Raw genomic sequence first — 14,499 nt, 5'->3', positions numbered from 1 at the left:
TTTAAAAAACAGCAACTTAGATATAATCTTTGAACCTTGGATCTTAGGGAAGTGGCATAATGTGGCAGAAAGGACACTGTCTTCGAATTCAGAAAATTTGGGTGACCATCTGATTACGTAATTTACCAGCTGCATGATCTTAGGTAAATCAGTTGAACTTCCCTAAGCTTAATTTTATTACGCATAAAATGTAAATAGAAATCTGGGCTATTTCAAAGGGTTCTTAAAAGGATCAAATTAAATAATGTATGAGAGAGTGCTATAATTCAAAGATCAGGGACTATATGCACCATGATGGCAGGGGACCTAGTGTGTTGTTTTCAACAGTGTATTCCCAGTGTATTCCTAGAACAAAGTCTGGCATAGTAAACACAGTAAACACAATAAGTATGTACTAAATAAATGAAGGCAATGATAGGAAAAATTTCAATCTTATCACTATTTTCTTACTGGAATGTTTATGGTAGGATAAAGATGTTTATGGTAGGATAAAGCCAAGTATCAGAGTAGAGCAGAAGTGAGAGAAGCAAAAAAGAAGGAAAGAAGGATTGGTGTCACATCTTTCCTAAAACAGAAGCAGAGGTGGTAGAATCAAAGAAAGGATGATCAAATTGAACAATCCCAAAATTTACCCTTTTTCTTTCCCTGCCCCATTCATCCCACCTCTCAATCCATGAAAATTAATCCCAGTATTAATTTTTTTAAGATTGCTTTTGGGCATCCATCTCTTTAATTTTGGTCATTTTAAGCCATTACATTCAATGTTTTTATTGAAATCTGTATATGTCCTCTCTTTGGTCATTAGGAACAGTGCTGTTTTTAATTTATATTGGATGTAACTAATTCAGAGTCCTCCCTCCTCCTTTTTCTTTCCTCTTCTCTTAGCCCTCTCCAAAGGCTACAGTGGCCAAGGGGAAAGACAGCCAACTGCATGTGTTCCTTGAGAGGAAAATCAGTTCAGTTCTTTCCTTTCTATTTCAAGCTCTGAATGATCCTAGCTAAAAGTCCTATGGGATAGGTGTCTGGTTGAAAATACATCTCACTCTGAATTACCCTTCTTCAATTTTATAGATGTGCTCCATCACACACACACAGGAATTTTATAAAAATGTTTTTCTCTGCCACAGAGGTCAGGGTTTTACAGGCCTTTGGGGAACAGGTAATACACCCAAATGTTAGCTCAACTGAAGAACCATGTTTCCCCACTGGAACACTATGTTCTTGGTACTTGGCAGACTTTGGGAACACCCCAAACCACATGTACTTTAGAGGATGCAGACAGGTCACAAAATTAAATCATTCTAATCTGGCCAAACACCCTCAACCTACTTCTAATAAGTTTGAATTAATTGATAGCCTCCCCCTCCCCCAGTCACACTTGTTACAGACAATCCAAACTGGTTTTAACTGAATTCAATAAATTCACCTACTTTTTGCCTTCACAAACACAACTGACAGGAGCAAACAGAAACATTTCTATCTTTAAGGAGCAATGCGGTAATAAGACTTTGGACCTTGAAGCTTACAGAAGACTAATGAGATAATATCTAAATGTGTTTGAGCTGCATGTGTGAAAGGCTTATGAAGATAGAGAATATGATAAACAATGCAAGAAATCTTTGTGTTAGGAAATCTCTTGTCTTCTGGAGGACAAGAGTATTAAATAATACTTTACAAACATGTACCAGCTAACCACATCTGTCAACTCTAGCCCAGGTAGGTTAAAAAGTCCTATTATCCCTATTATAACAAATAAGAATCTTGGTTTCCGATTAAAGGTTTTCCAAGAAAATGCCAACAGGAATCACGGCTGTTAGGAAATGCTTTCATTTTAAGCCAAGCTTCCAACTTCAATTTCAGCTCTTGGTCAGTCTTATCAATGTGAAATCACGAGTCCTAGCCCCCTCCAACTTTCCACTCAATTCAAGCCAAATGCATCCCTGTGGGATTCTCTTGCTATCCTAAACTGAGAAAAATCACAAAGCACACTCTCTTTGGGGTTCTTGAACCATCAAAATACACTCAGCAAATAATGTTCTCAACACCGACCACATAATGGACTTCAATAACCTAAGAGCTCAACTCAATTATCTACAAGGCTTCAAGCAAGTTCCTTCGTTTAAAAGTACACAAAACCTTTATTTCTTCCCATGTCATCTTTTATTCCTAACAATGATAAACTGATTTTTTTCATGAAGTCCGCAAAATAACAAATGAGAGAAGAAATTTAGCAAAGAATATTCTGATGGAAACTTCAAAAACGTTTGGCATATGCTCTTCTCACAAGTTCCTAAATACCAACAAATCTCCCATTTGTTTGTTTAAAATCAGTATCATTTCATTTTTCAGAATCTTACTTGAAAATAAGTCATTACCTCTTTGAACTCACCCAATCTTAAAAGTTTTCCAGAATCAAGTCACAAAATTTCTACTAGAAAAATCAAAAAGTCTCAGAACTGCAAAGAACTTTGATATATGATCTGATTTAGCCCTTGTCTATAGACAGGTGAATTTGGTTAATAGCATTAAAATTGATGACCTGTGGACAATGGGCCATGCTTGACCTTTTGGGATATATACAAAGTGGTAACTCCCTCACCTCAAAGGAGTTTATAGTCCAGTGATATGTTTCCTGAGCACATCACTTGGGTGAGAACGTATGATTGTAAAAATGAACAATATCAGGCTCCACCTCAGACTCACTGACTCAGAAATTCTAGATATTCACCCAGGAATCTGCATTTTAAAAAGCATCCTACATAATTCTTATGCACAATAACATTTGATAACCACTGTTCTGGTAGGTATGAGAGATGTGCACAAAATAATATTAATACCAGTCAGAGAAGCACTGAATAACAGCTAACAAGGACAATAGGATAAGGATAATAATATCTTCTAGGGACATAAAAAAAATTAGATCAGCATCTTCCCTCATTAATGCCAGATATTTATCAGAAAACTCTTAAGTCATTTCTTAGCCTTACCCAGACATTCTTCTAAATTATATTCACCACTAAGTTAGAGTGTGAGCTATCAATTTTATAATAAAAACCCTTAGTGCAGAAACTTAAAAACCTCTAGTGATCTACCATTCTCCCCAAAATGTCTAATACGTTTGACATTTAGTTTGATTTCACTTAGCTCACGAACCACACATTTTAGCCTATTTTCTTCCCACGAGGAGAGTAACGTCCATAAGGAATAGTAATTCTCATAAGTTTTTCCTTTGACAGAAATACAAAAACTACTAAACATAAAGAAAATTTGAATTCAGAAACAGGAGAGATATTTGGACTTTAAGAATATAAGCTACTAGTAGAATTAATTGGCACAGATGCTCTACAAGACCTAGCACTTTGTACAGAAAAATCACCTAGGGAGTGGATACCAATGCAGATTTTAGAATAGTCTGATTTGGTAGAAGTAAGATGGCTGACTGAATTTTTAACAAGCACCCCAGCTGATTCTGATGTGAATTGTTTTGAAACATTCCAGGGATTTCAAGATTTCAGGAAGCCAAGCTCATGTCTAAACCTCCCTTTGAGTCTAAGTCAATACATGAAAATGGTAGATGGTCAATACATGCATATTTAATTAAAGTACCCTCAAAAGGGAACAAATATGGAAATTCAGTTCATCAAATCAGAGCCCACATTCTGTAAGTTAGACCTGGAGGATCTTGCTTATATGGTAAATTACTGACCTCCAGAATAGGAGGCACATGTGGTACAAAAGCAGCTCAATGTAGGCTTTTGTTGTTCCTTTTAGAAAGTATATAAAATATTCTGATCACCTACTTTTAAAATTAAAAGTATGCTGAACCATGTGTGGTAAGGGCTATAGTTGACCTAAGGTGGGGTAAAGGAGAATTATTCTTTTGGTCAGCAGGAACAATTAGAGAAATATAATTCTGAGGATCATATAAAATAAAACCAAATTGAATCTGTCCCTGATTACTCCTGATGTTAGGACTATAATTTCCTCATTCCCACAGGAATTAACTATGGACAAATTAAACACTTGTCGTATTATCTAATAACTCACAGAGAACTGAGAGGTTATCCTTACTTCTTTTGGTGGGGGGGGCCAGAATATGATTGGTTTCTGGAGTTGTAAGCTTTCTGTGAGTCTAGGAAATATGATATATATATATACGCAGACATAAATATATATATATTTAAATATAAAATAAATACCTATAACATGTTATCTCTCAAATAGTCCACAAACCTGTAAAAGGAGCCCTGCATTAGTACTAAATGACTGCATGACCTTGAACAATTTATTCAGCCCCTCAGAGGCTCAGTTTTCTCAGCTGTAAAATGGGTACCCAGGTTGATATGGGCCCAGGCTCTTTCCACTTAGCCATGATGCTCCTCACACCACAATCCCTAACTGAGGTTTATATGGGAGGATCACTAGAGATAATTTTCATAAAAGTGCTCCGTAAGCTGGAAAGCACTCTACAGGTGAAGCGGATTATTATTAGTCTTTTATGAAGCCGAGCTATAAAGATGCAAAGTGACCCAGAAAAAGAAAATAGGGTAGACAAACCTGAAATACAACACCTATAGTGCCTAGAACATTACCCTGTTCATGGCTGGTAGGTGCTTAGTAACTATTGAGTAAAGAAAAACACAAAACATAGGTTTGTGCCTCCACCATACTAGGTATGATACCAAGAAGGAATAAATATACGCAAAATCAAAGATAGTTTGATTCAACCATGTAAACCACAAGGCCCCAAGAGTCTAAGATCTTCAATTAAAAATTACTTCATATGAAAGAGCATTAAAATGTAAAATATGACCCACCATTTACAAAGAAATGGTTATGGTCTTACCTCTTCAGTATTTCAGATGCAGCCTCGTAGGGATTGCAGAATCTGGGTGAGGTGGCTGAATTTTTTCCCTATATCTGAGAGATCTGCATAATCATCCTAGCAACCTTTAAAAGAAATAACAAATTCTATAGAATATTGGTTACCTAAGCTCTGTTTTGGATCTGGGAGGCTGATTTTTAGTGACAGCCAGATTTTAAGCAAACCAGATTCATCCCCTAAGCTCCCATCCTCAATACACACACAAAAGGAGACTGGGTAGGGGTGGAGGGGCAAGTGGGGAAGAAGTTATTTACTTTATAAAACAATTCTTTATAAGAGTCCTTTCTCAGTTTTCTACAATATTTAAATGTGATCTAAGTTTAAATATTCAAATTACATACAACTTTTGACATAGACAGCTATTTGTGGAATGAGGCAAACCCAAACTAGGAAACAACAAATTGAAAAATACAGGGGAAAAAAATGTTTTCTTCTGCATGGGCTTTAATTGCCTCCCCCCCCATTGCAAATGTGTTTTTATGCTGGGTAACATTACCAAAAACAGGGGTGTTTTTTCTATTGTTGAAATGAAACAAACAAGTTTGCCTTCAGAGCCACAAAAATGCCCAACTATTAGAAAAAACGTTTTCCACTGGCCGGTTGCCTCTCCTATCCCCATGCAATCTTTCCTATTGGCCCCTTTTTCTAGGAGGGCCCCTGAGGCTGTCTGATGGAACTGATTGTAAAACCATTTTGCGCAGTGAGAACTAATTTCTTCAAAATCTCAGAGACCGCCTAGAACATGCCCGATCTTTGGCAGAAGTGTATGTGTTTCCTCAGTATCTGATGAGCTGTACGCTGAGTAACTGACCCAGGGTTGCTGGGTCTTTATTTTAAAAAGAGATGGGGCGGGGGAGTGTTTTAAAAGATTTAGAGGAAGAAGCTCTCGTCTCTCAAAATCTATTCATTTAATGTATTTGTGTTTTGGGAAGGGTCAGAAGAAGAGGGCTCAGTGCAAAAATCTCAACCAAACTAAACCTTTCAAAATGAGCGAAAAGCATTTAAGCTCTGTGTTGAGAAAGTAAGCATCACTTGCATGAAAACCTGTCCCTCCCATCCAAAAGCTGCCCCGTGTGGGAACTGTCTCCTGCGCTGCCCTTTTGGCCGGCAATCTTGGAGCAGGGTCCGCGATGGCAAAGGGAGGCAGAGGCTCCTTGAGAACAGGCCCTGGCTTTGTCTCATCCTGCTGTGTTCCTCTCCTCACAGCCTCCTTTCTCACATACTAGGTGCTCAATAAATGTTTGTGGGACGCAGGAAGCGAAAAATCCGAATCTGCCCCTACGCCCCAAGGGCGAATGATTGGGAACGCAGGTTCCCTCAGAACCACGGTCTCCTCGAGTTAACCGAGGCCACCTGACCTCGGCTGCTACGGCCCTAGCAGCCGGAGAGCAACCAAGAAGGCGCGCTGTTGGAGCCAAGATGGAGAGGAGGCAGGGAGCGAGGGAGGCGACGCCGGCCGCGACCCAGTGGACCCACCTGACGGTGGCGCGGGCTACCCAGCCCCGAGCTCGCGTTGACCAGGCCCGAGCCGCCAGAGCACTGGGCGACGGCGGAGGCGGAGGCGGAGGCGGGGAGGGGCGCCCCGGCTCGAGCCCGGCCCCAGGCCCCGCCCCCGCTAGGCCTCGCAAGAGCCCACCTCGGGGAGCCGCGGGCCCTGAGGGGAGTGGGGGGAGGGTGGGGGAGGGGAGGCCGCGCCACGCGCGCGCCCCCGCTAGTTACGCGGACCTCGGCGCGCGCACCTCCCCCGGCCCCCCGCCCCTCCCCGTCTCGGGGGCCCGGCGCGCGGCCCTGCTGACGTCAGCGGGCGGCTGGCCGTGCGGGGTGCGCAGAGCCGCTGGCGCACTCGCGCGCTGCGCTCGCCCCCTCCCCCGCCCGGTCTGTGGAGCGCGCGCGCTCGCTCGCTCGCTCTCCCTTCATTTTTTTTCTCCCCTCCCTCCCAGCCTCTCTCCTCTCTCGCTCCCCCTCGAGCTCCCGGCTGCCCGCGGCTCCGTCGCGCTCTCCCTTTCTCTTCGGTAGACTCCACCGAGCGATGCTAGCTCTGGGAAACAGCGACGCCGTCTCCCGCTAGAGACCTGCCCCCCGGCCCGGCCCCTTGCCCAGCCCTGCCCAGCGCGCGGGGGTCGGCGAAGGCGCCGCGGACGCACCGACGGCTGAGGAACAGCGATGCAAATACACTAGCAGCACCCCCTAACTCACTCCCTCCACACCCCGCGCCGCCTCCTCCTCCGGCAGCAGCGGCAGAAGGACCCACCCTGCCCCCTACCCCACCCTCCGCCGGCTCCGGCTGCGATTCCTGCCTCGACTATTATTTTATTTATTTTGGGTCGTGCACAAGCCTCAGTGCCTGCAGCTCGCGCCTCCTCGGACCGCGGGCGCCTCCTCCCTCGGCTCCGGAACCCCAGACCCCGGACACCTCGCCTCGACACCCCCAGAGCCCCGCCAGCTGCCGCGAGTCTCCGCGGCTGGAATCTTGTTAGAGGCTGTCTTTTTTGGGGGTTCTGCTTTCCCGACATTTTTGTTTTCAGCCAAGGGGAGGCTATCGTGATTTTTTCCCCTTTGAGCCCAGGCTCTGCTTTCTGGGGGGGTGGGGGGCGCGCCGAGCCGGGGAGCCGTGCCAGCCGAGTCGTGCGGGCTGTGGCAGGGAAGGGGCCACCATGGGATGTACTCTGAGCGCAGAGGAGCGAGCCGCCCTCGAGCGGAGCAAGGCGATTGAGAAAAACCTCAAAGAGGATGGCATCAGCGCCGCCAAAGACGTGAAATTACTCCTGCTGGGTAAGGACCGGGACTGCCACCCCCATCCCCCGACCCTGGCCACTCTGCACCCCCCCACCAGTCCCCCCTCCACTCGCTCCTGGGGAGACCTGGTCCCCGAGTTGGCACCACCATGTGCCCAGGATCGCCCACTCCCTCGCATGCCTTACCCCCCAACCCCCCACCCCGGTCCCCTAAGCTGACACTCACCAAATTTTCCCCCCTGTCTGTCCCAACAGGGGCTGGAGAATCTGGAAAAAGCACCATTGTGAAGCAGATGAAGTAAGTCCCTGTGGCATTGGGATTTGTACTTTTATTAAGTATAATTTTTTAATAATTTTTATTACCTTGCTCACTTCACATTGATCTCCAGGCCTGGTTTTTAATTAGTGCACACACGCACACGCATACACACACCTGATTTGACTCCCCTCCCCCAGGCCCTACGTTGGTTCTGGGTCCTCCACCCCAACTCCCAGGGTGGGTGTTTTTTTCTCCGGGCTGAGGTGGAGGGAAGGGGAGCGCCTGTAGTTGTATGAATGACAGTGTCCGCCATATTGATCAGAACATCACATTATTGGCATGATTATGATCATTACTCTTGATTGTGTGGTGTTTCCTGTGTGTCGCTGCGTCTATTTCTATCTCTGTGTCTCTGTATCATTCTGTCTCTATGTCTCTCTTCTCCTTCCTCCACCCCCTACTCCATATCCATAATCCCACTTCCCCCTACTCTTCTCCTGGGGCAGTGATTTTTGAACTTGGCTAAAACATGGAGGGGACCCAGCCCTAGGCTGGGGTGGAGTATCAAGTGTCTGCTGTTCATGGATTTGGTGCTGAATTAGAGGCTGTGGTTTCTGCCCCTCCTCCCCACCCCCAAAGAACGGAGGTTAGGGGAAGGGGCGTGTGGTAGGGGAGGGGGTGGGTGTTCAAGCGAATGTGGCTGGCACAGGTGTATCCAAGGTAGAGGTGGAAGGAGGACGCTGGCTGTGAGGCTGAATGCCCGCTCCTTGCTGCTCCCCCGCCTTTCTCCCCCATCCTCCCAGCCTTTGCTCTCCTGACACTGGCAGTTTTCGTTCACTCTATGGCCTTTATCAATGTATTTATTTACACTCTGCATAGGCTGTGTTCCATGTAATCTACCCACAATGCGGATTTCAGGCCCCACTTGCTGCACCACCCCCTTCTGCCTTAGGTATCAGTTTCCCCTCCTAATTAGCTGGGGGTGGATTTGAGTGATGGTTGAAAATTAAAACAAAATGGGATATTCCTTCCCTTCCACACTTTCTCAGTAAGGAGCCTTGCCCCTCCTTCCTACTCCCAGGCTTGATTCTTGCCCCATCCACTCCTGGTTAGCAGTTCCTGGTGAGCCCACAGGCAGCTTTGCTTGGGGAGGGGGTGACCTTAGGAAAGGGGTGCGCGCCCTTGGGCCTCCTAGCCCCGCTGCTTCCGTTGGCCTCTCGGTTCGGGACGGAGGAGTTCGTTAAGACCTTTTAGCGAGGATTCCACGTCGCTTTGCTGTGACACCTTCGTGCACACACAGCTCCTAATTAGGGGTTGCTGTGCAGTAAACAAAAACGATTATTTTTCAACTTGACAGAATAGCCGAAGTTATTGCATCCCGTAGGAAAACAATGGAAAGTAAAAACCCCTTTCGCAGAAAGGTGGGTGGGAGACGAAGCATGCTTGCGGTTTCAGAACCAAGATGCAAAAAAATCTTGCATGTGTAACAGGCATGACAAGCGGGTTCTAGGCGGCGCCATGATGGTAGGGAGTAGCGACTCGGAGACAATTTCTCCCGTCTGCTTGACGTGTTCTTATTTTTGTTCGAGAGCTCCCTGGGGCTTTCTGTGCAGAGGCCCCTTGGCTTGCCGCACCCAAATTATCCACGGGTAATTTGGCCTGGGGCTTCTTTGAAGCTTGTGCAACCCAAATGGATGGGAAGGCGGGGCCTGGGGAATTGCTCGTTGCAACAAGGTGCATGTTGCATCTGCCTGGAGCCCTTGCAGGTCGGTAAGTGCAAGCAGCACCACCCCTTTCTCCCTAAAGGGGACGTTTCAAAACTTCAGAACTCTGTAATCTGCAGTGGCAGGCTTGCAGCCCAGTGGAAGCCCCAGCCACCGGAGCTGGGTGAGGTTTCAGGCGCTGCGAGTGGTGGACAGCGCCCAGCCGAGGCTGGAAAAGTCGAGGAGGCTCAGCTTGGTGGCGCTCGGCTCGGCTCGGCGCAGGCTGGGCGCGAGGCTCGGAGGGACTCGGCAGTGTTCGGAGCCGAGCCGGGACCTCGGCGGAGAGAGCCGAGCCTCTTCGAAGGAGGCCGAAGGCATTCGGAAACGCTCGGTTGAGGGAAGCGGGGATGGAAGCGGGGTGTATGCTAGAGTCTGGAAATTAACTTTGCATCTGCCAAAGCACCTCCTTACCTGCTTTTCCTGAAAAAGCTCCATAACTTAGGTTGATTTAATAAGAAGTTTAAAAATATATACTGAGTACCCTGAAGGATACCTCGCCTTTTTTATTCAAACAGAGGCACGCTCTCCAAGGAGATAGGCGTGCCATTTTAGAATGAAATTTCCTAATTATGTACTGGGGCAGAAAATCTTAAATGAAGGCTGTATTTAGACTTCTCCGGGAAAGTCTTCTGCGTCTCATATTTGGTTACACAGAGGAGGGAGGGGGGGAAAAATCAAGTGTTAGATATTTCAGATGGTTAAATCAGACGTCCTGGCAGTTTCTCTCTTTTCCCTGCACTCTTCCCTTTATCACCTGACAGGACGCCTTTTTGGAGAAAAATAACAGGCAAAATTGAGATTTTGTAGGTAAAACTGTTAGTATATTTTTTAAAATACACCAGTTCTCTTTAGGAAATGAGTTAAGTTTGCTCAAAAGGTGAGACAGAAAGATTTCTGGCCCATGTTAATTTTGCCACAAGGGACCCTAGTGTCCTATCCTGAAGCATTCATGAATAGCAGCTTTTCCTGTGAGCCCTCCAGCTTGGCTTGAAATAAATCAGATCAGGGCCTTGTGCCAAGCTGGATGCAGGACTTGTTTTATTAACCACAAAATGTGGGATTGGTGTCACTGTATCCTAGTGACAAATTCTTTTGAGCCTTCCCTTGAAGAGGTGATTTTCCAGATTGCCACTTGGGTGAGAGTCACTTGAATCAGGCGAACTGTACTATGGGTGGGGCTGGCCCTGAAAATCTAGGTGGCATTTACAGAATGCAATTTTGGACTTGCCTGGCCAGTACGATTGGTTAACAACCTATCAGACCATACTTACGAGTTAATCAGGATGCTCTTTTATTTCACCCAGGCAGATGAAATTAGAGCGTTCTCTGTGAGTGATGTCCTGTGAGAACTTGATGACTTCCTAATGGGGACTGGGGTTTAATAGCCCAGCCTGTTGCATTGAGAGGAAGAATATTGATATTGAGACATCTCCAGATCCTTTTTAATCAGCATTTCCAGAAGAGCAAAGAGCCACTCCATTCAGCATACATTCTTATCCACATTATGGCGTGCTGATTAGAAGACGGACGGGGCTTCCATATATGCCTGTAGTAACTGAAATTATATTACAAAGGCCTGGCTGGCAGATGCTGTTTAGAACAAAGTGTTAACACCCATACCAGCCTAGGAACATTGCAGGGAAACTGACCTTTGACATTCTTTTGCTTGAAACATGTTGCAGTGGGAAACTTGCATCCATTAAGAGGGCTACATGTTAGACTGTCATTTGAAAAGCGCGATTCTTAATACTTTATTAAAATTTTCATTTGAAAATAGCTTGCTAGGTTTTTTTTCCTTTGTGTATGGATTGTGAACTAGTGTTTGGGAGCTCTGTGTCAGACAATCCAGAACATTTCCGTACTGAGAAATAAACAATGATCATTGAGACGGCAGAATATAATTTTACACATACCATGAGTAATCAGTGACGTTTTATGTGTGACATTTTAAATAATTTTGGTTGTTAGGAGCTCCTGACCTCACCTGTGATACAGCCTCATCATTTTTGCAGTCAATCAGGGGATTCTTTTATTCCAATTAATCAAAATTTTAACAGCAAGTGTTAATTTTATTTAATCACCAAAACCCTCTCAAAGAAATCTCTTAAGGCATTATATATGGAATCAACAGAATCACTTTAAGTGACTTCCCATTCTGAGCAAATAGTGACAACTACTTGGACCGTCTACCTGATGAAAATGTAAAATGAACTGTGGAGTTGCTATGGACACCACAGTTTGTCCTCATTTGAGATGTTGAGTTTTCTGTGATGTCATATTCAGGCTATCTGTTGTCTCTGGAGCATTAAGTGAATTTTTAGGGAGCTAGAGAGTCCGAAGGTGGCAATTGAGGCATGGCTTGCTAGCTGGTAGGCTTTATATAAGTGAACACAGTAAAGTGGAGCACTTTGGATGTGTGTTCCTTTCCAAGGTGCTTGCTCAGTGCCACTGGTAAAACAAAATTTAAGGATTTGGCGAAGACACCATTGCTCATACAAATATCCCAGCCCTTCCAGTAGGATTGGAGTCCAAGGAGAGACCCTACCAGACAGGGAAGACAATCTTAAGATTGCCAAAAGCTGGTGGTTTCCTCCTACCAGCTGACCCTGACTTTGTAATTAGTCTTTGGCTTAGGTTCAGGGCAAGCCTGTGTTCATTCAGCACACGGCTGTTTGGCACCTGCTAAGTGGCAGGCGTGAGAGGAGTTGAACAGCAACTTGCAGCCATTACTCAGTAAAAGTACAGTCGTCTGAAAGGGCGTTTCCTGCACATCCCCAAACGGTCCCATGTTGGGGCAGCGCTCCACTGAGAGCTCCTCGATCTGTGGACTTCTTGTTTCTGCAGTCATCTCTTTGGCTGCTTTGCTCCCCCTCCCCTTCCTCCTGTCTCCATGTTTATTAAAAGGGATGCACCTTGCTCTCTGGAGACAGTGTGAGCGCAAACAGAATGTCAGATCAAGTAGCAGATGAGTTCTCCTTTGCTGATGGATGGTGCTCTCTCCCTCCTTACTGTTCACTGAGCTGTAAATACCAGCAGACCTTCCTGCCAGAAGAGTAGCAAACAGTCCACCTGATCGCCTCAGGAATCAGCTGTGGAATTCTTGAACCTCAGTCACCTGTTGGATTCTGAAATTGAACCCGTGTGCTTATTGAAAGGGTTGTTGCTGATGAGATTAAATGGATGAAGCTTCATGCAGGATTGACAAGACTCCAGAGGAATCCAGAATTTCTAGTCTCTGTGTGGGGCTAGATTAGATTTATAGTGCCCAGAGTCAGAGGACTGTCTTGTTTTTTTAGCACTTGGAACTCCCCAGATTATATCATGCATCTTAGCCACACCTGCTAAAGATAGGACAGGATCACTTATGTTTTTCAGCTTCTCACTGTTAATACTGAAGATTTAATATGAGTAGAATAAGGTCATATTTTTCTGACATGTGCTCAGTCAATCTGGATGCAGGGACTTGGTTCCCTCTCTCCCAGGGTGTTCTAAGTCTCTCATGTCTTACAAAGCTAGACGGACCATTATCGCAAGAGCACATTTTGATCTGAAAGACAGTAGACAAGCTGGTGAGGAGGTGATTTCAAACTGCAAAAAACATTTTGGAAAGAATTACCCCAAAATATGACACTAGCAAAGAACAACTTTTGATTTTGAAAAAATTTTTAAGATGTGCACGTATGTGTATGTTTACGTACATACTACATGGATTTTAAAATGGTTAGCAGATGCTGTAAGAAGAGCACTTCACCTCACTTTATTGACTGCATCATCATAAAAAGCTTGAAGGTGCTCAAACTGCATTCTAAGAATTTGTTCAAACCGGTATCACATTCTTATATTATTCTATGTTTCTCATTTATGCACAATACTGGTTAGGAAAGACACCTCCTGAGAAATCAGTCATTAGCATAGCGGAGGAAGGAGAGAAAGGAGCAGTGACCTGTTACTGGTTCAAAGAGATAGGTGGATTCCTATTAGGAGAAGCCGTTTAACATGCTTTTAAAACTGAGAGGCAGTTAGCAGCTTGGGCTCTGTAACAGGCTGCTTGGCTTTAAATCTTGACTCTACCACTAACTAGAAGTGTGCCCTTAAACAAGTTACTTTCTTGTGCCTCAGTTTCCTTGCCTGTAAAATGGGGCTGATCATAAAAATACCTAACAGGTTTGTGAATATTAAGTGATGTAATATATGCAATGCCCTTTTAACAGTTTTCTAGAAATCATTTTACACATGTCAGCTACAGTTGTGATTCCTTTGATTGATTAGTGGGTGTTCCCTTCCCATATGGAGTTCTCAAGTATGTGGGCCTTAGGTTGCCTGAGAGCCAGAAGCGGGGCGCTGTGGTTCACGCTCAGGGCTTCTTCCCCTTGCCTGCTCTGCAGCATCAGTTATATAACTAACTGTGTTGTTATAAGGATATGACATTTTTGATGGCGCAGCTGCTTCAGCCCAGGAGGTTGGAGTGATATTACAGAGAGTGGGAGAGAGCACTGGACCAGGAGTCGAGATAGGTGGCTCTGCCCCTGCTGCTCTGGGGGCTCCGTTTCCTGGAGTAGTTGGCCCAGGGCTACCCCAAGCTCCTTTCCTGTTCTAAGTGAGCTGTGAAATTGGGAATTACCTTCATGTTCAGATTCTTGAGGTCTTTGATGCGAGGTTCTAAACATAGAAGAATCAATTCTGGCTCCCTCCTGAGGGGGTAGGGGGTACCCATGAAAGCCCTTTTAAGGCCAAGATAATTGCAGAATAGCAACCTCAACCACAGAGCTTTCTCAGCCAGGAAAGTCCTGAGAGGCATTTAGAGAAAACCACCTCTAACCAAACTTTTCATGCAGATGTGCTTCTCAAACCAAAGAG

At 45.1% G+C, this 14,499-nt stretch overlaps 2 protein-coding genes across 2 annotated transcripts in view; one reads left to right on the top strand and one right to left on the bottom strand.

Moving 5' to 3' along the window:
• Positions 1–4,941, bottom strand: part of CES5A (carboxylesterase 5A) — a gene marked incomplete at both ends in the record, with an annotated part of 267,282 nt that extends 262,341 nt beyond the window's left edge. Inside the window, 2 exon segments of the mRNA XM_082677811.1 lie at positions 4,847–4,914; positions 4,918–4,941. Of these exon segments, the coding sequence (XP_082533937.1) occupies positions 4,847–4,914; positions 4,918–4,941 (92 nt within the window).
• A 2,598-nt stretch (positions 4,942–7,539) lies between these two features.
• GNAO1 (G protein subunit alpha o1) overlaps positions 7,540–14,499 on the top strand; it is a gene marked incomplete at both ends in the record, with an annotated part of 154,406 nt that continues 147,446 nt past the window's right edge. Inside the window, 2 exons of the mRNA XM_082676423.1 lie at positions 7,540–7,657; positions 7,876–7,918. Coding sequence (XP_082532549.1) covers positions 7,540–7,657; positions 7,876–7,918 — 161 coding nt within the window. The remainder of the gene's footprint in view (positions 7,658–7,875; positions 7,919–14,499) is intronic.

Source organism: Grampus griseus, assembly GCF_964374135.1.
Source record: "Grampus griseus genome assembly, chromosome: 19".
In the NCBI taxonomy this organism is placed as follows: Eukaryota; Metazoa; Chordata; class Mammalia; order Artiodactyla; family Delphinidae; genus Grampus; species Grampus griseus.
Note: the sequence above shows the minus strand (reverse complement) of the source record. Positions and strands in the feature narration are given on the sequence as shown.